General features: G+C 43.2%; 13 protein-coding genes across 13 annotated transcripts; 7 read left to right on the plus strand and 6 right to left on the minus strand.

Annotated features, from left to right (window-relative positions):
• Positions 1-1,415: 1,415 nt before the first annotated feature.
• Positions 1,416-1,760, minus strand: SS1G_02860 (predicted protein; the record flags this gene model as incomplete). Its single annotated transcript, XM_001596588.1, has 1 exon — positions 1,416-1,760. One exon carries the CDS (start codon positions 1,758-1,760, stop codon positions 1,416-1,418), a length of 345 nt encoding a protein of 114 aa, XP_001596638.1.
• Positions 1,761-2,499: 739 nt separating this feature from the next.
• On the minus strand, positions 2,500-3,462 carry SS1G_02861 (predicted protein; the record flags this gene model as incomplete). The annotated part of the gene is made up of 3 exons (XM_001596589.1): positions 2,500-2,635; positions 2,914-3,322; positions 3,459-3,462. 3 exons carry the CDS (start codon positions 3,460-3,462, stop codon positions 2,500-2,502), a joined length of 549 nt encoding a protein of 182 aa, XP_001596639.1.
• Positions 3,463-3,875: 413 nt separating this feature from the next.
• On the minus strand, positions 3,876-4,415 carry SS1G_02862 (hypothetical protein; the record flags this gene model as incomplete). Its single annotated transcript, XM_001596590.1, has 1 exon — positions 3,876-4,415. The coding sequence occupies one exon, from the start codon at positions 4,413-4,415 to the stop codon at positions 3,876-3,878; it is 540 nt and encodes a 179-aa protein (XP_001596640.1).
• Positions 4,416-5,102: 687 nt separating this feature from the next.
• Positions 5,103-6,443, minus strand: SS1G_02863 (hypothetical protein; the record flags this gene model as incomplete). The annotated part of the gene is made up of 2 exons (XM_001596591.1): positions 5,103-6,198; positions 6,361-6,443. The coding sequence occupies 2 exons, from the start codon at positions 6,441-6,443 to the stop codon at positions 5,103-5,105; spliced, it is 1,179 nt and encodes a 392-aa protein (XP_001596641.1).
• A 1,645-nt stretch (positions 6,444-8,088) lies between these two features.
• On the plus strand, positions 8,089-9,051 carry SS1G_02864 (hypothetical protein; the record flags this gene model as incomplete). The annotated part of the gene is made up of 3 exons (XM_001596592.1): positions 8,089-8,349; positions 8,439-8,514; positions 8,585-9,051. 3 exons carry the CDS (start codon positions 8,089-8,091, stop codon positions 9,049-9,051), a joined length of 804 nt encoding a protein of 267 aa, XP_001596642.1.
• A 1,117-nt stretch (positions 9,052-10,168) lies between these two features.
• SS1G_02865 (predicted protein) lies at positions 10,169-11,138 on the plus strand (the record flags this gene model as incomplete). The annotated part of the gene is made up of 2 exons (XM_001596593.1): positions 10,169-10,262; positions 10,498-11,138. The coding sequence occupies 2 exons, from the start codon at positions 10,169-10,171 to the stop codon at positions 11,136-11,138; spliced, it is 735 nt and encodes a 244-aa protein (XP_001596643.1).
• Positions 11,139-12,149: 1,011 nt separating this feature from the next.
• SS1G_02866 (predicted protein) lies at positions 12,150-12,377 on the plus strand (the record flags this gene model as incomplete). The annotated part of the gene is made up of 1 exon (XM_001596594.1): positions 12,150-12,377. The coding sequence occupies one exon, from the start codon at positions 12,150-12,152 to the stop codon at positions 12,375-12,377; it is 228 nt and encodes a 75-aa protein (XP_001596644.1).
• Positions 12,378-12,864: 487 nt separating this feature from the next.
• SS1G_02867 (predicted protein) lies at positions 12,865-13,887 on the plus strand (the record flags this gene model as incomplete). Its single annotated transcript, XM_001596595.1, has 3 exons — positions 12,865-13,050; positions 13,558-13,610; positions 13,872-13,887. The coding sequence occupies 3 exons, from the start codon at positions 12,865-12,867 to the stop codon at positions 13,885-13,887; spliced, it is 255 nt and encodes an 84-aa protein (XP_001596645.1).
• A 1,255-nt stretch (positions 13,888-15,142) lies between these two features.
• SS1G_02868 (predicted protein) lies at positions 15,143-15,322 on the plus strand (the record flags this gene model as incomplete). The annotated part of the gene is made up of 1 exon (XM_001596596.1): positions 15,143-15,322. One exon carries the CDS (start codon positions 15,143-15,145, stop codon positions 15,320-15,322), a length of 180 nt encoding a protein of 59 aa, XP_001596646.1.
• A 403-nt stretch (positions 15,323-15,725) lies between these two features.
• On the plus strand, positions 15,726-16,355 carry SS1G_02869 (predicted protein; the record flags this gene model as incomplete). The annotated part of the gene is made up of 1 exon (XM_001596597.1): positions 15,726-16,355. The coding sequence occupies one exon, from the start codon at positions 15,726-15,728 to the stop codon at positions 16,353-16,355; it is 630 nt and encodes a 209-aa protein (XP_001596647.1).
• Positions 16,356-17,245: 890 nt separating this feature from the next.
• SS1G_02870 (hypothetical protein) lies at positions 17,246-19,936 on the minus strand (the record flags this gene model as incomplete). The annotated part of the gene is made up of 2 exons (XM_001596598.1): positions 17,246-19,502; positions 19,812-19,936. The coding sequence occupies 2 exons, from the start codon at positions 19,934-19,936 to the stop codon at positions 17,246-17,248; spliced, it is 2,382 nt and encodes a 793-aa protein (XP_001596648.1).
• A 2,031-nt stretch (positions 19,937-21,967) lies between these two features.
• SS1G_02871 (predicted protein) lies at positions 21,968-22,213 on the minus strand (the record flags this gene model as incomplete). The annotated part of the gene is made up of 2 exons (XM_001596599.1): positions 21,968-22,070; positions 22,143-22,213. 2 exons carry the CDS (start codon positions 22,211-22,213, stop codon positions 21,968-21,970), a joined length of 174 nt encoding a protein of 57 aa, XP_001596649.1.
• A 499-nt stretch (positions 22,214-22,712) lies between these two features.
• SS1G_02872 (hypothetical protein) lies at positions 22,713-27,866 on the plus strand (the record flags this gene model as incomplete). Its single annotated transcript, XM_001596600.1, has 2 exons — positions 22,713-22,792; positions 22,985-27,866. The coding sequence occupies 2 exons, from the start codon at positions 22,713-22,715 to the stop codon at positions 27,864-27,866; spliced, it is 4,962 nt and encodes a 1,653-aa protein (XP_001596650.1).
• Positions 27,867-27,939: the final 73 nt, after the last annotated feature.

Genomic DNA, 27,939 nt, shown 5'->3' on the forward strand with positions numbered 1-27,939 from the left:
GCCACTAGCAATGCTTTGATTTTACTAAAGGTGGCCATTACATGTCACACAACATCCGTTCATGGCTGATATTATATCACAGAGGCGCAATTTGAAGGCGCCAGCTGGAAACACAGATACGATTGCATGAGACAAAGCACAAGATCGGGCGCATTTCTCCTTGGAATTGGACTTACGAATTATGAGATACACGATATGATAATGATGAAGAATAGTGCATGGTAGGAGGATTAGCACACGCTTATGATTGAGCTTCGAGACATATTCTATAAATACAAAATAATGAATAATTAATAAATATTTTTACCTCTATCCACATCTACACAACTAATATTCAGTAGGAATACCAAGAATTCCAATTAAACTAAACCAATGATACTCTACCCACTTCCTAGTCTAGAATCTCCTAAACATCCATTCCCCGCACGAAAATACGGAGTACTCCCCCGGAAAAACACAACCCAAAACCCACTACTAAGTACCAGGAACTTAGAACAGCCAGCCGTCTCAGCCCGTCCACAACCCCTCCCCTCACTCAAGTAATCCCAAATCCCAGAAATCGAAAGCATCCCAACTGCAACGTTCACGAATCAATCAATTCCAAGAACAAGGAAAAAGAAAAGGAACCCACGAATAAAAAGAAATTTTCTATCCGCCATATATGCACTCATACATCATTCATACAGCCGCAGCCCAAAGAAGCGGGGTTCTTGAATATCTTAACATCCCGAGTCTTAACATCTTAACATCTAACACACATCCAAAAAAATAAAAACTACCGCAACTCCAATTCCAACTCCAACTCCAACTACCGGGTTTCTCATTTAGGGAAATCCCGCACGTATGTTACGCTACATATGCATAACGAACGGAATGTGCATGCGTGCGGCTGAAAAATATGATGGTGAGTTCTAGATTCTAGACCGCTGGAAAACAACATTTTAATTCTTATGACGCGTGAAGGAAGGATGGTGGTGAGTGGTGGGAAAGCAAAGCAAAGTAAAGCCTTTTAGGTAAGCGGCTTTAAATTTCATGCTTTAGGCATGGTAAGTAGATGCAGGCGGGGGAAGAAAGATAAGAGGAGAGGGGAGAAGAGGGGAGAGGTAATAGGTATGTAGATCACTCACTACGTTAATGTTGGTTTAGTTAGTCGCGCTGGACGCTGTGTATGTGGATTTTTATCGAGATGAGATAGGTTCATTGTAGAGTTATGGGAATACGATGATTTTAATTTATAGAATTGTATGAATTTGCCATCCATAATCTTACATTTGTATTATGATTTTGATGAGCAAATTCAACGTTTGAAGTATTGTACAACTTGTAGAATTTTGAGTGCTGGTGCATGGTAATGGATCTTTGTGATGGAATACCTATATTGTATGTATATTTGCATACTAGTACCTATCAAGTATCTAGCAGCCACAATACATCTGATCAACACAATCTTTGCGGTGCTGCTTCTTCTCATACTGGTCCTGATCCTTATCTTGATCATCATCTTTCATCTTCGCCACGTTGAGAACTTCGTCCAAAAAATTTCCCCTCCCCAATTCATCTCTAAACCATTTCCCATTCTCATCAAGCACCTCGTCTGACATAGGTGGAATCCAAGGCTCTTCCTTGATATTCTTGCTTTCATCAATTATTTGATCTGGAATCTTAATGTTCAACTTGTCACTATCCATAATATTCTGTCTCGCTTCTGCTATCTTCGCTTCACAGAATTCTTTCTTGATAGGAGGATCCCAGTCTTTCATATCATCGTCCTCCCATACACAACACTCATGCCCGTGTATACCTTCAATAAGAAGACAGGGCCCTGAAGTGCTAGGAAGTGCTCGTAGTGCTGAGATACAATGCTGGTGCCCCGGTAACCGCCCCGCGTCGACGCATTTCCTATGGGCCGGATGGTAATGTTTTGAAACGAAACGAAGTGACCATTCGCAGTTGTCTTTCCCAAGATCGCACAATCCTGCAATATGATCTTTTTCAAATGTCGAATATTCGACGGTAGCCATGTTCTTTTTGATCTGGTGTCTCGTTGATAAGATCGTAGGGTTGGTCCTAAGGTCTGAATATGCCGTAGAAAGTACCGGTTGTTCTGAGCCTTTGATCCGACTATTTGCAATCTGCGTGGCGACTTCTCGATCCATATCAGTTAGGAGTAACGCGCCCTTCATATCTCCTCCATCTTGAGCCAACATTAGCTTCTTTGGATCATCACTGCGTAGACGGATATTGCCATTCTCCACTGTCAGTGAAGCCGATTTTGTAGATAGTCCAGCAGTGTTCTCAGAACATCCGGAATCACTCCAAGTATCATTAACATCCATTCTACGATACTTCCTGCGATCTGTAGAGGATTGCGTTCGTTGTGAATGTATGATACTACACCGAAGAGGCCTCAATGTTCCCTTCAATGCGAGATCCAGGATAGAATTTCTGGCAGCCATGTCTAGCTGCTTAAATATCGGCATCGGCGCCGGACTGCTATCTTCATCCATTGGTTTTGAATTGTCCATACATGGAGATATAGGCGGCGTGTACAAGTCTCTGGATAGTGAATTTGAGGATCTTGCCCAAGTTGATGATTGAGGTGGAGGCAACAACGGCGAGAAGATTGGCAGACGATCTTTAATCATATTCTTATGTATGCGAGCGAACAGTGGCCAAGCCTCGGAAGATGATAGCCACTGTTGTTTATCAGTACTGTCATTTCTTATGGGTATTTGGATCGATTTTGTCGTTGCTGGCTTTCCGTCGAGATATTGGCATATGCCCCAAGACCAGAAAGTGAAGTTGCTCCTCCCAGGTAATTTTTGCTTTCTAATACTGCCCCCAAAAGTCCATACTTCATTACCAGGTCCACGCATCTTTGGAAACCAACATACATGGAAAATAGGTACTAACCCCACTACCATGGTTCGTAGGTTAATGACCGGAACGTCCTTCTCATAGCCATTTCTCTCAGGACCAATAAAGAGCCAAAAGCGATCACCAGGTTGATAATCGAAGTCAGAAACGCTTCGAAATAACGCCACGCCGTGAGTATCAATAGGTGTGAACTTGCTCAAAACCATTGCATTTTTGTAGGCAACGCTACCATCCTTTTCAATGTCTTGTACAGGCATAAAACAAACTGAATTTTCTTCATCGCCATTGAATCGTCTCACAGGGATAGCTGACTCATTTGTGATGTTCAGCACCGGAGATTGAACAACAACATCACCTTTCCGTGCCCATTTAGAGGGTCTCGCTATAAGAACATAATTCCGTGTTGCAACTTTGCAATCCATAGGAACTGCTATCAATAGAAATTCTGTAGTTCAAGCTTTGAAAAGCTAAGTATATAGAGAACATTGACGCTAACCTCTTGCTAGAAATTTAGGGATCATTGAGTTTTAACTTCTTGCCATATTTCATTGTCATAAGCTAAGATGTTGCCTTTAACATACCCATTTTATGGGTGGCCCTTGCATGCGGCTGACTGCCCACCCGCACCTTTTTTGGCACCCAAATGAAACCGTTTCGGGTGAAGTGATGACTTCACCGAGATGGATGCGCATCGCCAAAAGAAATACCGAAGGGATGCTTGCAAAGCAAGCCGTGAAAAAGTAAAATTGATCCGCACTCTTGCATTCGCAGCAATTACCGCAAATCTATCCCAGCCTCGGCATGCAAAGTGCGCCTTTTAGCAATCAAAATGATTCTGGTGTGCAGTATTCTTCTTGAATTTGAGAGCCAGGGTCATTTGTCTCTGGCGCTTTGCCCGTTGTCTTGATAGTAAAGTTTATCCATGCTAGTATTCCAGTACTGTGCGATCTCTACGATACTGTAGTTGCCGAATGTTGTACAAAGAATCCGTTCCGACTCTATGGTTTCTTTGACCGGTCCGTATCTACATCTGCTTGCTTCCCCATTTCTCCAAGAACGTTCGCGCCCTTCTCAGCAGTATACTCCTTAGGATCAATATTCAATCTAGCCATCATCGTAGCTACCCACTCCTCCATTTGCTTCTCGTCTTCTGGGTTTGTTTCTTGAGCGAGCAATCCCATCTTCGCTCGATATCTTTGTCTCATATCGTCGACGGTCGAAATATCGAAAGCCCATAATAGCCCTCCACTGAGCATGACGCTTATACTAGCCACATTGATAGTCGCTACGCTCAATGCTTCCAATGCCTCCATAGATCCATCGACTTCGTGTACACGATTACTGGGAGTGTAGAATTTTGGCAGCATCGCGTAATACTTTCTTACAAGTGCTCTGCGAGTAATGAAAGCCGAAAGGGCGACAAATCCTGCACCGCCCATGAATAGGCCAAATTGCCGCCGTGATCGTTGTGAGAAAAGTGAAGAGTCTGGTGCCGGTGTGGGGGTCTTGGAGGAAGATGTGGGTTGAGAGTCGGCCATGGTCGATGGCTTTTGTACAAATACCATCGATTGAGTTCGGAATGGGCGCTTTCTCTGCAATCCGAGAGTATGGCTGGGTGGCAGAATTCGAAATCCGTAGCTAAGAAGTTTATGGATTTGAGGAAGCTTACCATTTTCTGAAAAATTATAGCTACGCGAATAAGGCTTAGCGTGGTTCTACGGAGTACAGCGTTACAGCCTGTACCTAACTTTTAGAATACCTCATCTCGACCTCACCTTACTTTAATTCAAAATTCCCTGTTCTATAACATACCTAGGTAGATAGTCCATAGCAACTAACTGTTTAAAATTATTGCAAATCTATTTTATGCGTAATAGAGGAATGGGATATCAACAGGTGTGGTTTTGGCTAGAACCATACCATACAATTGAGAACCGGAAAAGCTTCAATTTGACAGTTGCAACCAAGCTAGGTACTGGATGGATGTCGAAGAATAGATATGCACTAATGTTGTTTGAGATTCCATCCATCAGCTCCACTGTTGTTATGATAATTCGAATTCTTACCATTTTGCCGTGAATAGAGGGATAAGAGCTGTAAGTCTATATATCATGTGAGTTATCAATGTTCATATCATTATGTCGCAGGAATTATTTATATTTGGATTGGTGTATGTATGGTAAATCGTGGTTTTATATAGTCTTCTCTCCATCTTCAGAGTTCATCTACTCGGGTGCCTTTTTCTTTTCCTTCTCTTTTTCCGCACCGACCTTGGGAGATTTTAACTCGTCAAGCTCCTTGGCCAGTCTCTCTGTTTCTCTGACCAAGTCCATATCCAAGGCGATTTTAATTTCTGGGCAATATTGCAAAATATGCTGTCTGCGCTCCTTATTGTCCCAGATATCTGGGACCAAGGTTTTACCACTTCCTATCAAATGATAACCAAAAGGTTTGTCATACCACTGACTTTCGACGCTGAACGTCGCTTCTACCTCCGGTCCAGGCATCTTTGTAGCGTCCGACTCTAGTAGACGATCACATATCCAACGATCTTCCCACGGATCACCCGGCTTACGGGCTTCTTTTTCGAGCACTTTTAGAATTGGAGGAATATGTCTGAGACTCAATCCTCCATTTCCACCTTTTACGGCCATATTCCATGGAGCACCCACCCAGGAATAGTTTGCGGAAACGTATTCTTCTATATTATGCTTGGAGGCTGCACATATAATTGAATCACTTTGAAACACAAGAAGCCACTCCGCAGGGGCAAGAAAGTCTTTGTAGAAAGTTGGATCGGTAAGAGTCATGCTTATAGTCTCCGGGTCTGTGATGGCGTATTTTCCCGGGAGCTCGGTAATGACTAGTTTCCCGGTTTTAATGTGTGCGGAAAGAGATGAGGAGGCCGAAATAAAAGAGTTGGCCTCGGGTGATCCAACGAAGCGGAAAACCCATGGTCCTGGTAAAACGGATATGAAATGTGCAAGCAGTGCGGGAAGATGAGGCAAAGGGCGCGTCTCGAGGAGGAGTGCAACGCGTGTCTGGTCCAGTGCCGTTTTCGTGGTTGCCGAACTTTCTTTCGAGTCCGGAGATTCTGCACTAGTCTTTGAGTGGGCCGACATCAAGGCCGCTCCACCATTTTCCGATTTCCCGTCATCATATGCATTACCAGTTGCTGCATTTGAAGGTGGAGGCTTTTGCTCTATCGCATTAGAATCACCACCGACTGTGCCCGACCCTCCTGATGCTAGTTTGTCCAAATGGATATTTGATATCGACGACCAGTCGTGTTGTTGGTAAACGACCAACGTTAGCAAACTTCTGCAAAATGTTAGAATTAATGTCTAGACTGTGTCACTAAAATCATTGACAGCATAGACCCGGATTTCCGGGATCCAAACATGGACGGAAAAACCGACAGGGTTGAATCTTATCGCCCATCATCACACAATCTTCTCCAGTTCAAGAAAAAAACGGACTTACAATATACAAATCGCTAAAATGAAAGTCCTGTGTATCCTCCGATTGTGCCATATAAATGGCCCTGATTCGTGCGACAAGGCCATAATGAAAAATATTTAATGAGTGTTTTTGCGATCTCTTATAGAAATAATATGTACAGGTCCGCCGATTCTATATAATGATTGTGGTTTATGAACTCACAACTCGTAGATGATGTAAGGAACGTTAGGTGTTGTGCAGAAGAGACATCATGGAGGAAACGGTCATATCAGTACGGAATTCGGATAGGAGTTTTGTGTCTTGGCTATGTAGAAATCGCAGTGAAGAGATTCAACAATATGGCTTGATAATCTTGTGTAGTAAGCCAATCTAATGTGATGGTAATGCCTGTATTAGTGTGTCGTACCGTTGGGTTGGGGGGTTGTTGTTGAGGAGGTTCCAAGGGGAGATATTTATATGGTTCTTTCTTATTCTGGCGCATGCGATAGGTTACGGATGAACCGCCAAGTTTCTTTTTGATGGTCTGGATATTTTTGAGATTGTGATCAGACTGGGCTCTCAGAGTCTCCCTCAGTGTCCATCCTTGTTTCATACCATGCAAATTGCAATGACATGAAACGGCACACTTCTTCCGTACCAAGACTCGTATTTTCAGCTTAATGCATTTTGACTTCTTGAGTGTTTGCGATGATAAGTTACCAATAGAGGGTGCAGGTCTAGTATTTCTCGATGTCAAAAATCGCCATGCTGTTCTTGAAAACGGCATGATGAACTTACAGCATCGAGGATCTAGTTGTTGTTCAAAAGTTGCTCTACCGCTGACATGTTTGGTATTAGTTTCGATGATGTAAACCACGAGTTTTCTTACTATAAAGTCCTGTGCGGCCCACTCTATTCTCTAATTCTGGATGGCGAGCATCGTCGAAATAACCTGTGACTATGGGATGAAAAACCAGAAAGATTGAGTCCTGGCCCAACTATTGGACGCTTTCTTTGAGTCTGAATTATCGTACTGGTGCATCATCCATCTTCAAGTCTGTGTGGATGAATCCTGCTGGGCTCCTGGGTTTATCGCTACATCGTAGGAGCATTTCTTCAATATAAGCACTGGCGGGGTTTTGCCAATCACTCTGGGGAAAAATTGGACAATTTATACCAATCTAGTAGTAGTAACGCATGTCCAATCCCAGATCTAACGAGATCAGCAGTTGTTTTCTTGGTCCCATCTCTTCACTGAACTGTTTTAGGATTTTATCAGCCCTGACTTTGGCTTCTTCCCTATCCAGACTCTTGGGCAATGGCTAGAGACTACGCGGGACTGATGTTGTTAATACACATATCAATGATCGGAAGGACAGTCCGCTTGGAATGTCTTTTCGACTTTTGGTCAAGAAGATAATCGAACGCGTACACCCTTCAGTCCCGTCGTTCAGAACGATTTTTTCGTAAGAATAATAGAGAAATAGATTGTAAGTATCAATTATTCCATCCTTCATCAAGTCGTGGATGTCCGATCTTTATCATGATCACTAACTATATCTTAGTGGATGTGGCCTGAATTCGGGCCCTGGATTTATTGACGCGGGGTCAAAGGCGCTGTGTTTGTCATCATCCACTCAGTAAAAGACGTCATCGTCTGGCTACGGAGTTACATCAACAACCTCAGTAACACCCATACGTACCTACATTGTTAATTGCGGCCCCATTATCGACATACCTCAAACACAATTAATTATTCAATCGTTAAATATGGCCAATATCCTAATCGTAGGCGCCACTCGTGGTTTGGGTGCATCTCTTGCAAACAACTACGCTGCGCAGGAATCAACGACCGTTTATGGAACCACTCGTGCTGCTGCCGGTCCATCTAATTTGAACGAGAAGATTGTATGGATACCTAATATTGATGTGGCAGAAGAGGGCGCGGACAGAAGATTGGTGAATCAATTAGGTATGCTCGGAGGTGGCGGTGGAATGGTCGAGGGTGGACGAGTCACATTTGATACTGTTGTACGTCCGCTCGCGTTATTAGGTTGCGCGAAAAGAAGACTGCATTTAGGGCGCTATGCATCGGCAGAGAAGGACTGATTGAAACTTAGATCATCACAGCTGGATATTTTGCTACAGAAGACTTTGTCCATGGTCCAAAATGGGATGAAGAAGTGAAGATGTACAGTAAGGACTTCTCAAAGATCACAACACTATCAAATCGTACCTTCGCATTTACTAACGTCTTATCCTATAGCAACGTCAGCTATTTCTCCTCCTTTTATAGTCCGCTCATTGTTTCGCGCCAAAAACATCACGGAAGGCTCCAAAATCCTTCTTATTTCCTCCGAGTCCGGTTCAATTACACTACGACATGAAAAAGAAGGTGGCGGCAATTATGGACACCATGCTTCAAAATCTGCGCTCAACATGGTTGGAAAACTGCTATCGCTAGATCTGAAGGAGCATGGAATAATTGTGTCGATTTTGCACCCTGGATTCATGCGGACAGAAATGACCAAGGGGGTAGGATTTGATAAATATTGGGACGATGGAGGAGCAGTGACGCCCGACGAAGCTGCAGTGAGCTTGGTGGAATGGGCAAAGAAGTTAGATATGAGTAAGTCTGGACAATACTGGGCACCTAGGGGTCCTAGAGATATCGGTACAGCAGATGTAACCATCGGAACGGACCTGCCTACACCTTTACAAGTACCATGGTGATGTAAATGATGGATATGGTATACGATAATTTACGACCATGATAAGAATGATAACACTAATGACAACAAGTTGCATTGTTTATGTAACTCTGTACGTGGATTCTTAGACCGCATGTCACCATTTCAAATCGTATGGCGAGCAGATACTGAAGTGCAGAACAAGGCTAAGTACAAGGAAGCAATTTATAAGTCAATGAGCGGGGGACCAAAAACCTCGATTGACTTCCAGTCGCTGTATATCTCTCACTCTATATATAAGGAAGTTTAACATGTCTAGAAGGTTTTTACGCTTATTATCGTTTGAGTCTCTGTGTTATGCTCTAGTTGGGCGTTTCTTGTTTTCAATTTCGGCATGAAGTATTCTTAGAAGCTTAAATTACTTCAACATCGTTTCGTTAGTAGCATCAACTAAGAAAGAATAAGACGAGTACAATCTTCTATGCATATCGTTTTTTTTTGTTCGGATGCACGATTTGAGTGTATTATGGCTGTCAAGCATTATCTAACTCACATTTATTTTGGGAAGGTACCTCCAGATAATTTTCTTCTACAGTAAATCGCGACAGCCAGAAGAGAGCCTCAGTTGACTGTTTCTTGAGATTCGGGCAAGGAAAGAACTTTAATTCAGGACTGGGGGTGAATAGTGTCTACCAAGCACATATGAAGCGATCATGCATTGACTTAGCGATTTTGCAAAATATATGTGATATTTATGCCAAGATGTCTAGTTGTGAATCTTGCTTGTATCGAATTGACCCAACGGTTTTATTTGAGGATATAGACTTTTTACGGATAAATTCAGATATAGATATTCAAAGACTGCTTAAGCATTACATCCTCCTCAACAAACCTTTTCTCCAGGATTGAACTTGGATATATAGCCTCTACCTGATTGCACTTGCCACTTCTAGAAACTCAAATTCAAGAGCAGAATTTCGATGCATAACACGAAAACGGCCATACATTAGCTTCATCAGTACAATTTTGAGCAGTTTTGTATTCCAAAAGTTACATTTTCGAACTCCAATGCAATCACAATTGTAACCATTTTCTCTCCGCGGGCAATTCACCTGGTCGCGATATCATTAGTTCAATCAAAATAAAACAATCACGTACCAATGCAGTTAAGCAGCGGATCTATATTTGCAATCACAGGCGCATGCTTTGTACTTCTAGCTGCTGTATTTCTTTACTGCACTTTCCGCGAACCACGTAAGGATAGAAACAACTCTATTGTAAATCTCCAAGAATTAGGACAACTTCCAAAACGTCCACGACCGGTACACTCTAGGCATCCAAGACGCTCTCACTCAACACATAATCGGCACACAAAACGCTCGCATTCAACACATAATCGGCACCCAAGACGTCCACGGTCAGCACATACTCGAAATCCAAGACATTTACCTTCAGCACAGACTCGGCGTCCAAGACTGACATCAGACAGTTCTGAAGAAAGATTCAAGTAATCTCATCAAATTCGTCCGTCAAATCTTCAAGATGAATCGAAATACCAAACACGGCCTAATATTTCTTGCTCTCTTGCTTGTCTGTGGAGGAGGCATTGCCGTATTTTTCGTTGTTTGGCTCAAACCCCATAGTCAGAATCAATCTGCTACGAAGCGCGGGGTAGCGGCCTCACAGAAACATGACATCCATATCAGGAATTCTCCTTTGAGTGAAGAGGCTACTGGGCACTCTAGTTTTGAAAATAGCGGGTTCTCTCAGCTATACAGATATCACATTCGCACTTCATCTCAACATCGAAACAGACATCGCTCTTTTTACCCCGAGGCGGATATAGGAAATCTGAGCAGTCACTCCTCAACCGTTCCGATCAGCACACATATTTCAACTAGTGTACGATCGTCGCCCACTACTGCTATTAGTGTTGCTCCTGCTATCGATATCTATTCACCCCTGAAAATGGTAGCCTTAACTACTTTGTTAGCAGCGGGAGGATTTCGAAGCTCTGCCATTTCGTCCTCGAACCCAAGGTCTAACGGGAGTCACGTTTTGGCAACTTCAACGAGTGCGGAACCATCGATCACTTTTGGCAGCGGACGTAAGCACGTTCGCAAATTCTGAGCTTAAGGGTATGGAATATGGAGCAGGGAATGGTAGCTTTTTAGGGTCGCACATGCTAGACTAGCGTTGGGACTTTGTGTAAATATCCAGTGATAGACTTCCTGGCGATGTGTAAATACGTGAATTTGGAGGATTTTGGAACTGGGGAGAATAGTTTCTAGGGTTTTCATAGATCATACGATTTAGATAAATCTAAATTATTTCTACTGTACAATGTTTTATCGTTGTTCTAGTGAATGTCTTGACTGTGTAGGTGACATTTATTAATCATTTCTATGAGTGGTGACATCTGTATTTAGTCGAGTCATATAGGGGAGTCAGGCATTGATCTGAGGTTCCTTTGAATATATCTAAAAGCATAAAGATTACAAGTTGGCATCAAACAGAATAAATGCATGGTCTGGACTGTACCAAATAGAAGACAATCACCCGAAAACATACCTGACTTCTTAAATTTTGAGGTAAAAAACAGGACCTATATTACCACACAATATCATATACATCAACATAGACCGAAGGTCAAGAAATATAATGAATCCTCTGCAGAAACAGCAAACACAAACTGCCGCATACTGTCCAGATACTGTACCATCCAAAAATTGAAAGAAAACAAGGCATTACCACCTCTCTTACAATGCCAATTTCTGAAGCAGTGAATCGTAGTAATAGTACTACTCATGAATCACTAGTATGAATGAAAGCAGTCATGTTTTTGCCGGGTTAAGTATATGAAGAGTCATTATTATTGGGGAGTAAATTGTTAAGGTAATATAGCTTGTGAGTCTGCAGTCGCCGAACTTTATAATTTTGCTGGCGTTTTGGATTCCTTTTTTTCTGCGCAATCTTACACGCCTATATTCACGTATTTACATCCTTACATTCTTGCCGTCTTTTCATCCTCAAGTCGATTTCTCTGCACAGAATCCAAATCCCAAGATCCCACTAAGCATCAACACACAACTCTCCTAACTCAGAATCAAAAATTCTCGAATCCGAGCACAGTCCCGCACCATGTCTATTCACAACAGTACAACCAACTCCACAATACCAATCCCAAACGCAAAGGACGCTAAAGACGATCTCAACCTTTCCCTAGAACTAGTTATGGTACTGGGCATCGTTCTCATTGGAGATATTGCCATGATATTTGTAGTACACAAGACTGAGGGCTATAAAGAACGGAAGAGAAAGGGAAAGCTGCCTGAGAAGATGAATGATGCCGGTGACGTGGAAGCATAGTACTTGTATGAATCATAATATGGCTAGTTCCAGTCATTCTAGTCATTTTTCGCCGAGTTGGAATATTGGGAGTCATTACGTCATGGGTTAAAGGCTATTTAGTTTATCGAAGTCCCTCAATTTTTCAAACTTTACCAACACTTTGATGGCTCGTCAACATTATACTTTCAAACATCAAGTATCAACACTTTATTGTATCGTACTGCTTGATCAATACCCACCTTAAGTATCACTTCATGTAGCTTAGCACTGGTACATTAGCCTGGTTTAAACTCCATCACTTCAAAACGTCCTCACGCTCTTAACCACTCTCACGCTGTAAAGCCTTTACAGCCTTTACATTTTGATAGATTCTTCACGTCGAAACTCCATCCACCACTACACTTCGCTGCACTTCACTACACTGTACTGCAACAAGGTCAAGGGCTCGGGTCAAAAATACCATAAGTACAAACATACAACAAACACAACGCACACCAACAAGAAAATGGGCTCCTCAAATTCCAAACATACCCCCTCACCACCTTCAGAAGACGAAACCTGGATCTGTGCTGCATGTGGAAATGATAACAAACTCTTTCACAGTGACCGTCCGGATGTAGAGAATGTGCGGCACTGCTCGGTTGAGCATTGCAAAACGGCATGGCGATTCGTTGAAAATGAGAACAAATGGGTAGTTACTGTTGAAAGAGATTGGAACGCACCGTACGGTCAATATTAGCTGGACTAAAGACGATACATATGGAGGATTCCTTTTTCTTGTCCTTTCTTTTCTTTGGAAGCTGGTGAAATATTTTTTGATGGTTTGGAGCGTCAAGCTATTTGTTCTAGGTGTGATAGGGTGGAGTGAGACTACCGGTAATGATATGCTTGGTTGTGGTTCTATTCAACGCAGAACAGGATCATCGAGTTGGGCATCTGGATTTAATGGTCATTACGTTTTTTTTTTTCGATCTTTAACTTGGGCTTTTCATTGTTTGCGTGATATTTGGAGCATGATTTGGCATCAGAATATACTGTCGGGAAAGATACCATAGCTTTTGAGAGGTGCGCTTGGAAGAACCAAGTAGACACTCAAACATCTAGAAATTAATCTGACTTTTATCCGCTATCTGATCTTTGAATGTCATATTTGATTTTGTAAACGCTTTTATATTCTATGATATTGATTTCGAGACAGCTCCTGACGGGGAAGACTTGTGGTGACGCCGATGTCGAGGGCTCTTATGAACCGTGAGTTCGAGCGATTTATTTTTGGTCGAGTTTAATCAAAGTATTGGGAGTCATTGCATAATCTTATCTAAGGAAGGGAAATCAACGAGTACCAGTCAACCCAGTGAGACGTCACCACACGAGGCGTAGCTATGGGCATCATCATTCAGTCGATAACAGCATTCCTTCAAAAGAGTAATATGGAGTTAAATCCTTCCATATATAAATTAATCTGGGTGCTAGAATTCGAATAGCTAATCTGACATCACCCTTGGACATCAGATTAAACATGGAGTAAGGTTTGCAAGTAAAAATCACAGTGACATTCTGTCATATCAGCCGCTTCATTAGAAGCCTGTCTCTACAATTAGTCTACTTGATTGCAAAGTCTCATCGACTAGACGATATTCTGTATCCCCATCCCTCAGATTTTCGCATCCAAATCCTCACCCTCGGTCCTTCTCCCTTTTGTAACTTCTCACATTTTGATATGCCCAACCCTTAAGCGATTCTTTACGCCAATTCTCCAGCACAATTCACCACATCCTACCACGAGCAAACCAAATCAAAAACTCAAATCAGCATTTCACAGCACAGAATCCAAACAGAGTTGCCGTACCAGGACCAGCTCATCCACAACAGGCAATTCGAAGCTCATAATATACCAGACAAATGCAATGGGTAGAAATCTTTCTACAGGAATTAGCGCTGCAGCCGAAGTTTTCGTTCTGCTCTCCCTTGAGACATGCTTCTGTAAGTGGGGAAGTAGCTGTTTGAAAGATGGCAGTTTGTGGGTGGCGAGGCCGCAATTGGTGGTTCCTAGGCATGTTCGTCGCTCTTGTTGTGAAATCCATAAGCGAGGAAGATTTTGATGAATTCTGACCTGGGAACATTTGAGTTGTATAATAAGTGATATTTGGTGAATACTACCTTTTCTTCTGGAAGATAGTTTTCCTCAATACGTATCTCTGGGAATGACAGCGTTGTGCTGCATTGGAATGTATTTTCGGCAACGAGGAATGTAGTGGAAGATTTGGTTGTAAAGCAGAATCCAATTGGAGCTTCAGAGGTCCATATTAGCTCCCGATTATTAAATCAGAACATAAATTTTAGATCCAATACCTGTTATTTTAATCCTTATGCTATCTTTTAAGAAGTAAAGATTTTCAGTGAGCTCCATCAATATATACTGTTTGGAAGGCGCATCCTCATTCCTGCCCCTGTGGGCCTGCGTCACCCCAAACCTCTCATTTCTTGCCCGATTTATTAGTATTTATCCAACTAAAGAGCTGCAATAGATCCCCATTTTCATAAATTGTTTGCACATTGCATCTTAATTTTTTAACTATAGTCGCTGCTAGTTCTAATTTGAGCTTTCGTTGTTAATGAACGTTCACGAACTTGTAACTCTGCATTTATCAACTCTCGTCTTTTATCTATACAACTATTAAAATTTCATTCTATCCTCAGCCTAACTGTATCAAGATACCCCAACAACCTCGGGTTCTAGAAGATATCTAATTTCCTCTTTGAAAATATCTATAACAACCAATATGGCAAGCACGACATCCATCACATATCCCGGCTCCATTAGCAATCCAACATACGGTCTTGCTTTCTGCGTCTCAGGATCAGTATTGGTTTTCATACTAGTATTCGTATGTTGCGGATACGGGTGTCTCAAAGAGAAAACTGGAAGCTCAGATCAGAAGGGAAGCAAAAAAGGAAGCTAGAGCACGTCGACAAGAGGAATTCGTAATGATCGACGTCCCGTCGAAGGTTCACTCGGCAAAGTATTGATTTTTGTTTAAAAGAAAAGGCGGTTGGAACTACGAAGACATGTGACCATGGTATTTTTATTCCTCGCCTGTGGATTCACCATTATCAGGTGGCATTTTCAAATGCGAGTGAATTTACCATCTCAGACCACAAACAACCTTGGGAGTTATCGAACACCCTAGCAGACCAATAGACCTCTACTACAACTTTCCTATTCTTAAAGTTCCGGTACCATCCTTAAAAACGCAAAGATTCAAGTTTTGATAAGCACATAGCGATACTCCAACTCAATCATAACTTCCCAACCAAGTTTATATCTTGGAAGCTCTTGATCGACTCTGCAAAAGCTCCCGCACAATGGAGCAGCCATTTTCGAAAACAAGATTTTGGGACATCCCCGTGGAATCCCCATGGACGGGCATACCTTTCTGCCCCCGAAGTCAGACATTCCACGTAATCGCTAGACTTGAGGTCTACAGACCGGCAGCTTATATAACATGGGCTGTAGCGATTGCAGTTTCACTTCCAATTTTTGCATGTATCACGGGGCTTCTTTTAGTCATAGATGCGATTGCTGTTGCTGGGGAATTCATCTACTCAACACTCAAGTGTTGGACTACTACAACGCGGCATGGAATTTCGGACGACGGCGATGATTTGGTTTCGGATCAACTTCCTACAACCAACTATCACCCCTTCACTAGTTCTACTCCGAATATTTCCTCAAGGCTCTCTTCAGCATTCATTCCGGATCTCGATCACACTTCTGTCAGTAGCACTGTTCTCAATGAAAAAAAGCTCCCACTTTGCAAAATTCCTTCGAAAAGCCTCACCTGCATTTATAACGTTGCCAACCTGGCATTCCCACAGCCATGCGCTCAACTTGAAGGTCGCTACAGGAAAAGCGACTCCCAGTTTCCTCTCGACCCTCCTCCATATCATCTGCCTGCAGCTCCATATTATGCGACGATAGCGATTGCCATTTAAATTTCCTGAATTGGATTTCAAGGGAATTCGAGATTGGATCGGTGGATATATAGTGTGTTCTTTTGGAAATGAAGTTTTACCTATGCTGGGTTGACGTTTGATTGGATGGGAGGGAAGAAGAGAGAAGATTTTTGCAGAGAGGGAATTAAGAGCCCATAAGCTTTAATTGTAAAGCATTATGGCTTTTAATACATACGATTTCAGATATGGAGATTCTACATTACTTCTCATTCAGTTTTGCAATGTAGAGCTTGTATTTGTAGAATTTTGATGTCTGTTTTACTAACGTCCATCCATGCGCGTTAGACACTTCTTAGGTGACTTCGAGGTTACTTTTGTCTAGTAAAATTACAACGCCCAAGGGAGACAGACATTCATGGCTTCGATGATCATGAGTAGGAGGAAAAAGTAAAAACAAGCGAAGGATAAATAAATAATACTGCCGAATAAAATGCCTTTGAATAAATATCTTCGTTTCATCGTTCCATCATCCCAACCATTGCCATTCATAATTAAGAGGATACATTCTACCTTAACTCATTTTTCTCTAAAATTCAATCGTAAGATTACATGGTACATATTGCACCTTGAATGGCTACAATAAAGACGCAATGCAACTTGCAGGGGACTTTTAACTTGATTGCTATAAATAAATAGATACAATAAAAAGGAATAAAGCTCCCCCTTCTTTTCCTGCCTTTCTTTTTCAATCCTAGGTATCAAATCAAAGACTAAAACTCATATCCGCATCCCATCCCTACTCCTAAGTTGCCCGTAAAATGATATATAAATACTAAAGTACCCTCCCTTCGTAATGCGTATCCTGACCTTTCTTTTATTTTCCAATACTAACTTAATCTTACATGAATTGTTACAGTAAAGTGACCTAATTAAGAAGTAAAGAGAGGTGCACAATGAGACGAGAACTTAGAGGTATCTTCCCCAACCACAACCCTCTCACTCTCCCTCCTCCGCTCTAGACTTCTCGTCGAGGCTTCTACAATCTCCACTCTCTTACCAGGCGCTTGATCTCCATCTCTCAAAGCCGGTATCGCCGCAATAGCCACAGGCGACGGAGGTTCAACCACAACCCCCGACCCACTACTCCTCTGTACCCAAGGCATCTTACTTGGGTCCAAATATTTTTCGAATTCCCACGTTCCACCCGTGTTAACTCCATCGGTGGGGGTATCCATACCCATTGTCGTATTTGTAAAATAGGATTCTCTTCCATGACTATGATTCGTAGTCACCGTATCATTTCCAGCCCCGGGATTACCACTATCACCACTTCTTTGGCGATAAGCTTCTGCTTCTTTATCCATTCGATTCATGCGTTCCATACCACTATCCCTATTCATACCCATATGTAGAATACTTCCGCTTCCGCGAACTTCGCGCTCGGTATTCATCCATGGTTTGAGTTTCGCAGGGTTAGATGTAATCAAAGCAGCATTGCTTGCAAAACTTAAGGCACTTAATGCGGGACTATTGGGTCGACTATTCATATCCATGTCTTCGAGTTCCTCTTCCATCTCATCCAATTCTGCCCAGCATAATTCATCATTACCACCACTCAATTCATAAACATCCTGTGCCTTTTCTTTTCGCCTTTTTTTGCGCTCTTTGGGCCGAGTGGAAAGACTTGCGAGATGGAATGTAGGTTTGGATTCGATGGGGACCGGATTAGAGTCTTTGTTGAGTATGGTATCTGTTGCATTGTTGTAATTGGGGCTTCGGGTTGTGAAGGTCTTAGACTTGTTGTATCGGGGATCGAGAGTGAGGTTCGGGCTCCCGATAGCTTTGCCTATGTTTAGAGAGACGGTTGATCGGTTGAAAGGGGTGAGAAGGACAGAATTGGTTCCTTTGTCGAAGAAACTCAGTTCCGAAGGGGCTTTGGAAACATGCCTAGATTTTTTGTCTGCTTTGTCTTTATGAGATATGAAAGGAAGAGGTAAGGGAGAAGACGGAGCGGAGCGGAATGAATCTTTCTTCGAGAGACTCCAAGAAATAGATGAGGGTGTGGAAACAGTATTTGACGACCCAGGAGCTTGTTTGCGTTGGTGGACGCGGCGGAGAATGTATATTGTTAGACACAAGGTTAAAGCTATGGAAACGAGGATAGCGAGGACGATAACTGCTATAACTGAGGTTGAGATTCCAGATTTTGAAGGCGATGAAGGCGTTACAGGAGGATCAAGAGGAAAAATAATTGTCGGGTTTGAAGAAGGATAGAAAGTGCTCCAGTTGCGTTGATGAACGGAAAATAGCGAACGTTCGTAGTCGGCAATCAGGTAGGCTTCTTGGAGGAATACCCGTCCAAGTGTGATCTGGGAGTCATTGGCTGCTCGTTTAAGGGGGAAATAACGAGTACTCTTTTCAACAAGTGGGTAATCGGCCCACCAATCGAAAGCAGCGTATGGAAGTGTGATGTTTACCATGGATTTAGAAGTGGAATTCGTGAGAGTAAATATAACAGACGCATTTTTGGCAATAAGTGTGGAATACTGGGCATCGTTGAGTAAATAAAGTTCCGATTGTGTATCGTAGGTAATGCCGAGAGCTTCTTCGAACTCTTGACATATGCTGGTTGGTAAATACAGGTATGGAATGGATGAGTCAATGAAAGCTGGAAAGGACGATGATGGTGATGAGACGACTTGAGATTTCCCACCGGTTGAAGTGATTGTGATTGTGTTGACATCAATGGTTAGGTCGTTACCATTTGTGGCAAAGTCGACAGTAAGATTATTTGGAACGAAGAGAGACTCTTCATATCCGCCCAATGTAAGATTTGCAAACACTCCTCCCCCACTTGCTCCCCCACCATTACGATAATATGCTCCTGCAGTGTAGCCATAGGACAATGACGGAATGTGACCTTGAGACTTGAGGTTAGACATATAACTAGGGACAGGCTCGGTTTTGCCAGAAAAGTTTGTGGGGGCAGGATTGAGACCAAAGAGACCCAGCCAAAAGTCATGAGTGGTAATCGTTGCGAGGACTTGCGAACTCAAGGAAGGAGATCCACTACCTGGGAGTCCCAGCATGATGGTATCACTGCCATAATATCCATTTCCAGCAAGACCAAGACTCGATTCAAGTTCCAAAGCAAACTCGCCTCCTGAATTGATGGTATTTGACAACCTAGAGCCTTTTTTAACACCATGAGGATATAATAAGTTTCCTGTAGTTTACGTACCATGTGGTTGACCGGCTCGAATTATAATTGAGACCTCGTGAGCCAAGGCAAGTTCCTGGGTCTGATGTAGTACACCCATCTGGTGATATAATCCAAGGTTGGTTAATTGCTGTTGATATGAAGATTTGGACGAGTTGATCAGGTGTTCCCACTGTGAGCCAAAAGCTTGACCAGTTTCCGTCAATACCATTCCTGATGACCGCGTTAACAGATGACGTGGTGAGGTAGATATTTGAAGATCGACAATAACTTACCAATTAAGACTTGGAGGAATGTTGAGAGGAGGAACAGGGGTCGATGAGATTGTTGAGGCCAAAGTCTGGTTAAGAAGGCAGAGGAAGGGCAATAGGATGGAGACCAGACACCTCCAAGAAGACATTGGCATTGGAAAATATCATTAAAGATAGTTTCGTGAATTAGTGATTGTTGAGAAGACAGAACATGCTGGCTATGATACAACAGCTGGTAAGGAGAGACAAGAAAGAGAAATGACAGAAACGGGCTTAAACGGGCTCAAACGGCACGAAAAGGGTGTAACTTGAACACAAGTTTCCAACAAGACCTCCATCCAGACGGGAACGTCTCAATGAAAAGTAATGTACGAGGGGAAGGTCGAGAACTTGAAAGGATCAAAAAACGTGCTGTGCATACCGGGCACCAACTATTTGATACTACTATCTCCTGTGTCAGATAATTTTAAGTGCTAGGATCTGCGGATGGGGTGGAAGTAGAAAATACCAATTTCTATCAAATTTGGCTGGAGCTTAGAATGGCTTTTCATAAAGAGGGGCGAGATGTGATAGTTGGCATAATTGATGAGAAGGATTCATCTTTGGCTTTGTCATGACCTATATGTAGCATATAGCTAGCCAATCTTCAGCCGTCATTTGGTAGAAACGGAAGATTCGTAAGATCATAGGTCTGTATAACTTTGGGGCGAAAATCTATCTTGCTAGGTAAAACTGGGTGTACGGATGACGAAAAAAAGGTACAGTAGTAGTAAGATTCCATGAGGTTTTGCTTGGCTTTCACTAAATGGGATGAATTTCCGAGCTGCTCATACAGTATGGGATCTAGAAAAATGTAGCAAAACAAATTAAATTGAATAATTGAAACGCAAACCTGGGGTTTAACGAGGATCTCTTCATAACACTGCCACCAAGTTTGAGCGCAATTCAATCCATTGCATCGGGATTTGAAATCCTGACTGAGGCTCTCACACATTCAACTGAGAAGAAAGCAGTGATATGCTGGCCTTTACACTGGTATTTTCACATTGGTCTTCTTCTTCTTCTTCTTCTTCTTCCTCTTCCTCTTCTTCGAAAATCAGGGGCTTGATTCTAGAAATCCGCGACGATGTAACGATATCTTCGTGTCATTTGATTTCCCACATAAAAGCATGGTCCCCTGTTTCGAAAGGATCGGATTAATCGAAGTTGAATCCTCACGAAAACGTGGAAAAGGGATGATGATGAGTGAGAAACGTAAGACGGTTGATCTTTGGTGGTAATTGAGATTTGAAGAGGGGAAAAGAGAAAAGTAAGGAAAAAAGATGGGATGACTTTTGAAATGGGAAGGGAGTTGCCTGATTCAAAACCCTGGCCGCCTTTAGTGAGAATGGTTGCCACTTTTACAGCGCATTACAGGATAAGGGTAGGATGAAGATAGGGTATCATCAGGTCTCAAGGATGTTAAAAACTACCATAGAAGCTATAGAACCCCTCTACAGGCAGAAAGATTAGTGATGTGATAGGTTAGCTATGTTGGAGAAAGCCTAAAGTTAGATAATCGTACGCTAACTGATACACTATTAAACCCCTTGCCCAAATAATTAAGGTCACACTAATAGAAAAGCTCTCACAAATATAAGCACACTCATCATACACCATACACCATACACACAACATCTCTGAATATATAATTGCATCAAAATTCTTGGAAAAGGTGCCCCCAACAAGCCAACCATCGACCATATGCATTCGAGTAATTCTGTACAACCATTCGCTTTAGACCTGTTATCAGAACACACTTGATTTCATTGCTCTCACATATGTTTGGATGTCGCGATGCAAATACAACAGATATCGTTGTTGGAAAAGAAAACCCTTCCTCACGTCACATCCATCAACATCAAGACCTTAGGAAATGATGGGCTAATTATACTTTCCCCACTCACCGCTGAAGCTTCACGATAACGATCCTGCCATTTTACTGCTAATGTAATTCATCGCATCATCGCACCGTGGTACCTATTTAGATGTATCTCTGGAGATTCCGTCTTACTCCAAGGTATCTAGCGACATGCAGCGATGTCACCTCAAGTGTCTCCGCCTCCAAAAATATCTTTGGAAAAAGAGAAGAGTGCGCAGCCAGCATACTGCACCACACCCACACCTCAATCACGCCTCAATCACACCTTCACCAAGAATTCTCGAAAACGGTCTGTACCGTTATATGTAGTTGCTTTCTTGGTTCCCTCTAAGCTTCGTACCTTTTCCTGCAGGGGGCCACATCTATGGTATGGAACTTTATCAGTATCCACTAGGATCACTGTATTATTTTTCAACCGAGTCTTATTCACCCACCCATCACAGACTGGCACAGCCGCCTTCGCAACCTCCCTTGATCTTTCTTGATCCTTCAACCTCCCACTCATCCGTTCACGAGGTATGCGGGCTCTATATTTGGCCCACGGATGTTGCTTACGATGGATTAAAGTTACCGAATTGAGCAAGTCACTCTCTATTTATGCTGCGAACTCATTAGTGTCAGGCACAGCATCGGCTCTTGCATCAGCAAATAGTTAAACGATGCCTCGCTCGTCAACTCAACCTTTCATTCTATGGCGGAGGGAGGAAACACCCTGGTAAATTTTTGGGATGGGGATCTAACTTGTTACTTCCCAGCTACCAAGTGACTTGATCTGCAAACCTGACTCTCTAATACACTCCCAAATTTCATCTCGAGATTGTTTCGTGATGCAGGCTGGCGAGCTCAGCCCCCAAGGTTTCGTTTCTCTCAAAAAGAATATAGGAACCTCCTCCTCTTGCAATCTTGTTCCTTTCCTCCTTCTCTCGTCGTCTATCTCTTTAATTCTATGTCCTCATAAGACCTCATCCACGGGTTGATGCCCGGAGTATCGTCCCATTTTCAACATGAAAAATTTACTGGGGCCTTTTCTAGGCACCTTGTCTCTTCTACATTCAGTAACTGCATTTCTCAGCCTAGACCAAAGGTAAGACTAATCAATATTGATTCGTGGATTTCCTTCATCTGGTGGCGTTTAAATGTTACATCTGCTGATACATTCTTTCCTCCTAGATGCTGTATTAGTTCGAAGGTATACTAATGAAACCTCATCGTCGCATGAAGTTTCTTCTGTCATATCATCAAAAGGGTCTCCGACCACCACACTCATTCCATCTAGCACATTGTCTATATCTTGTACGGCAACAGTCACTTCAACAAGTGGCCAGCCTATAACAGCCGCAAGAGAAGCTTGTCCTACCACTGTCACTATCGTTTTTACATCTGTATCAGTTCCAAATAATAGTAAAGGTACCACTGAAGTATCTACCTCCGAGAAGGCGACCTTTCCTACATCGACCCAAGCATCAACATTGAAGACATCGGCACATACTTCTATTGCTAGTCCAGAAACCAAGTTGAGCTCTGCAAGTTCTCACTCAGTTTCCTCGATACTTCGATCTTCAGAGACTTCTGCTGAAGCTTTCAGTACATCCTCAAGTACTGCTGTCACTCATTCTAGTTCTATCACCTCAAATACAAATGAACCGGCAAGCTCGTTGACTTCGAAACCACTTAGTAGCAACACCCTACTCTCGACTATCTCTACCACATCCACTGCTTCACATACAAGTATACCGAGTGAACCTTCACTATCAAAGACATCTAACTTATCTTCGGAATCTCTTTCTTCGACTACCTTGTCTGGCAGCACCATAACAACACAGGCCTTTACAGTCATAGTATCCTCAGCGGGTCCAACAACACTGCTTCCTTCCTCGAAAACCGTCGGTTCATCTTTGCCATCCGTGCATACTGATATTTCAAAGTCCGAGTCTCAGATTATCTCTACTTCATCCAAGACAACCAATTCTGCATCGTCAACTCCTAGTGCTACCTCTAAAAGCGAATTAATCACGTCCAAGAATTCTAATTTTGCTTCATCAACAACGAGACTCCCCGAATCGTCTTCAGGAGCAAGAATCTCGGAGTCAACTGCTCTAGCTTCTCTTACTGTGAACCCGGAATCGAGCTTGAAGTCTAATTCGATATCCTCAAAAGCGCCGCCAACTACCGCGACGTCAAAACCATCAGAATCTTCTGTTCAGTCAACGCGCGACCCTACGCCTGAATCCGGCTCCGTGCAATTGTCAATTTCTTCTGCAGTCAGCTCTCTTCCAAGCGCATCTGAGATTTCCCTCAAATCTACGCGTGAATCGAGATCGGAAACCAGCTCGGAGCCTTCAAAGGTATCATCAACTACCTTGGCTTCTCAAACACCCGAGTCTTCCTCAGCTCAGACAACTCATGAAGTTCAACCAGAATCTAGCTTGACATCCTCTTCGTCGGTTCCTACAACTGCTGTCTCGATCCCCAAAACATCTGAGTCTTCCATTCAAACTACAGTTGAAAGTAAATCAAAGACCGGTTTGGAGTCTTTGCAGATATCGTCGACTACTTTAGTATCCAAGACATCTGAATCTTTTATTCAAACCAAGAGTGAATTTAAGTCGTCATCAAGCTCATCTGTATCGTCAGTGGTATCATCAACTTTCTTAGCTTCGCAAACCTCTGAGACATCTTCTTTTCCAACGACACGGGAAGATCAATCGGCCTCATCATCGACTTTCCAAACGCCTAAGGCCTCCGGAAGTTCCTCGTCTCCAACAACACCAGCAAGCAAATCAGACTCGAGCAAATCGGCATTATTAACTTCATCAGCTTCGTCAGTTTTAGGTCTTTCAACCTCAAAAGCATCTCAGGCATCAACTCAAACTCAATCAAACAACGAGTCGAAATCAAGCCCTTCTACAGTTGGAGCTCAACTGACTTCAGTGTCTTCAGGGATCCAAAGTCAAAGCACGCAAGAGATATCTTCAAAGAAACAGCCAAGCACTTTCGACCCGACATCCAACTCTGCCGCTACTTTTCAAGGGCACACCTCATCGCAATCAGAGATTGCATCTCAGAGCTCAGACTTACAAGGACAGACTGCATCGGAAATAAAATTCACGAGCAAAAGTACCAAGGCTCCTACTCAAGGACACCCTTCAGAAACTACCGCTGCTAATACAAAGCCTGCAAGCATTACTCAAAACCCCGCTACTTTTACCCAAGTACCTGAAACTGCTTCTACAAGTGTGAAAGCCTCAGTCAGCGAAAGTTCAAACCATACTAGCTCAGCCGAGGAGTTATCCACATCTATAGAGAGCACGGGAGTTTATCCAGTTAGCACATCCCCATCCAGTCGTCCAGGAAACACTGAGACTAGACAGACTGCCGAAGGAACCTCTCTATTTTCTTCTTCAATTAGCAAGGCTACTACTGCATTACCCACGAGTAAAGTTCGGACTTCAACTGAAAGCTCTAAATCAGAATTTTCGAACACACTCTCCTTAGAAACATCTGCGACTTTACAGAGCGAATCAAGCATAAAACCCACTTCCACTCAAACCTCTGTCTTTATACCATCATATACAGGCATGAATACGAGTGTTATTTCGGGTTGTACAGCAACTCTTTCGGTCGTTGGCCAAGTCTTACCAGCATGTCCACATACTATCACTCTTGATTCCTTCTTTTCCACTTCAAAGACACCGGTTACGGCTTTCCCTACCAGTATTATAGTTTCAACCAGTAGTTCTGCTACTTCAAAGGTGGTTGATACTACTAGTAGTAGTATATCTGAGATCAGCTCTTCTACTTCCAATTTAGCTACTTCCAAGCCAGCTACTTCCAATTTAGTCAGCAAATCCCAAGACGCGTCTACGTCTGTTCCTAGCACTGCTTCACCAATTATTAGCTCAGCTAGCAAATCACCAGATACACTGACAATAGTCCCTGCAACTAGTGTCCCGACAGATCCTATATTTGTACCTGGGACTAAATCTGCTGAGGCAGCAACCATCGGCTCATTCTCAGGATCTACAGTTCCTTCGTCTACCGCGTTATCTTCTAGTTCCAATCCTGTTTCGAACAAATCACCTGATGCTCAAACATCTGTGTCGACTACGAGCAAATTACCTGATGCACCCACTTCTATTCAGTCGAATAGTGTTATTCCTGCCACGAGCAAATCATCTGATAATCAAACATCTGTGCTAGCCACGACCAAGTCGCTTGATGCATCTACTTCTATTCAAACGAGTAGTGTTATTCCTGCTACGAGCAAATCACCAGATCCTTCTATTTCTGTCTCAGCAACCGGTGTTTCAGTTATCCTAGCTACAAATAAATTGCCAGATTCTCTAACTTCTAGTCCGAGGACCACCAAGTCACCTGATACACTTATTTCAAATCCACTCACCACAAAGTCACCAGAATCAACTGCTTCAACAGCTAGTTCTGTGGTTTCACAGGCAAATGCTAGCAGTGGAGATACTTCTGAAACATCTCCAACAATAGCACCTACTAGTCAAGCTCGTACCGAAACCGCTAAGGCTATATCAACTCCACAAGCAACTTCAAATCCTGTGTCTATTCCAGGGACAGAACCTGCTGATAGCGCAACTAAAGTGGCATCTTCTGGATCTACGTCTTCCTCATCATTAGATCCACTAGTGAGCAACACAGCTACGACAGTCAATAATGTCCCTCCATCAACTACATCAAACCTATCATCGTTGGGATCCGCAGTTTCCTCATCTATTGTATCATCGTCTTTGTCTAACCCCGCTATAACTACAAGCAATGTTTTACCACCAGGAACGACAAGCCCTGCATCTGTGCCTCAAACTGAATCAGTTAATACTACCACAAACGTGTTGTTATTGGAATCTACAGTTCCTCCATCGACCGTAGTTTCCTCTGGGTCGAAACCAGCAGATATCACATCTGTAAGCAATCCAACCAACACTGTAACTGGAAGCCCTACATCTGCGTCGTCTTCTACCGGAAATTCTGGAACCAGTACATCAGCCGTAGGGATACCAGTTGGTCTACCAAGTCACAAAAGTGAACTTCCCGTAGGTTCAATCAGAACAGCCGACATTATTGGTACTCAGCCAACACCCAGCAACCCCGGCATTCGAACAGGCGCCACAGAAAAGGGACCTCTACCATCTGACACCAGTGCCACGATCCCCGGTATCCAAGTATCTCCCAGCGGTGTAAAAACCAACCCTGATGTCACAACAGCAGTTTCAAACCCATCAAGCACACCAACAACCATCAACCCATTACCGGGCCAAACAACCATTGCGCCAGTTGTAGTTAATTCCCTAACACTCAGTCAAAGAACCTCTGACTTCGTCATCGGTACCCGAACCATCAAGCCCGGTTCCGAAGCCACCGTTAGCGGGGAACGAATCTCAGTTGCTCCATCTGGATCTGCAATTATAATCAATGGGGCAACAACAAGTGTTACACCCACACCCTCTCCTACAAATAGCGGTGTCAGAACCATTTTATCAACCACCACCGAAGCTCTTCCCGGTGTCGTCGTAATCGGAACTTCAAGCGTAACCGCCGATTTCAAGAACTCCGGCTTCCTAATCGGAAGCGCAACACTCACACAAGGCGGAGCAATAACCGCCGGTTCAACTATCATCACCCTTCCACCTAGTACAACCACCTCACGCCCCTCCAACATAGTTGTAATCGGATCCTCAACCTACACCAAAAACTCAGAATCCGGCGTGCAAATCGGTTCTCAAATCCTGAAAGCCGGATCCGTCATCACCGTCGACGGATCCACCGTTTCTCTATCTCCGACTGGGAATGCCGTGGTGGTAAATGCTAATTCGGGGTTTGTGACTAGCACGGCTAGTTTGCAGGAGGTCGTTCCTGTTAGCAGTTTGATGATTGGTGGTCAGGCGCTTACGGCTGGGAGAATAGTTACTCAGGGTGGGGATATTTTGAGCTTGGCAGCTGGGGGGACGGGTATCGTGGTTATAGGGACTAAGACTGTGGGAGCGGTGGGACAGACGGAGGAGCCGAAGAAGAAGAGTGCGGGTGTGAGAGGGAAGAGTGTAGGGATGGGAATGGGGCTGGGGTTGGTGATGAAGGGGTGGGGAATTTTGTATTTACAGGTTTCTTTTGTGGTTTGGGCACTGTGGTTGTGAGATGCGAAATTCTGGGCTTGTAAGTTTATATGCTTGATAAGGTTGGGAGGTTGGGAGCTGAGGAGGGAGCGTT

This window comes from Sclerotinia sclerotiorum, genomic scaffold (assembly GCF_000146945.2).
Source record: "Sclerotinia sclerotiorum 1980 UF-70 scaffold_3 genomic scaffold, whole genome shotgun sequence".
Classification (NCBI taxonomy): Eukaryota; Fungi; Ascomycota; class Leotiomycetes; order Helotiales; family Sclerotiniaceae; genus Sclerotinia; species Sclerotinia sclerotiorum.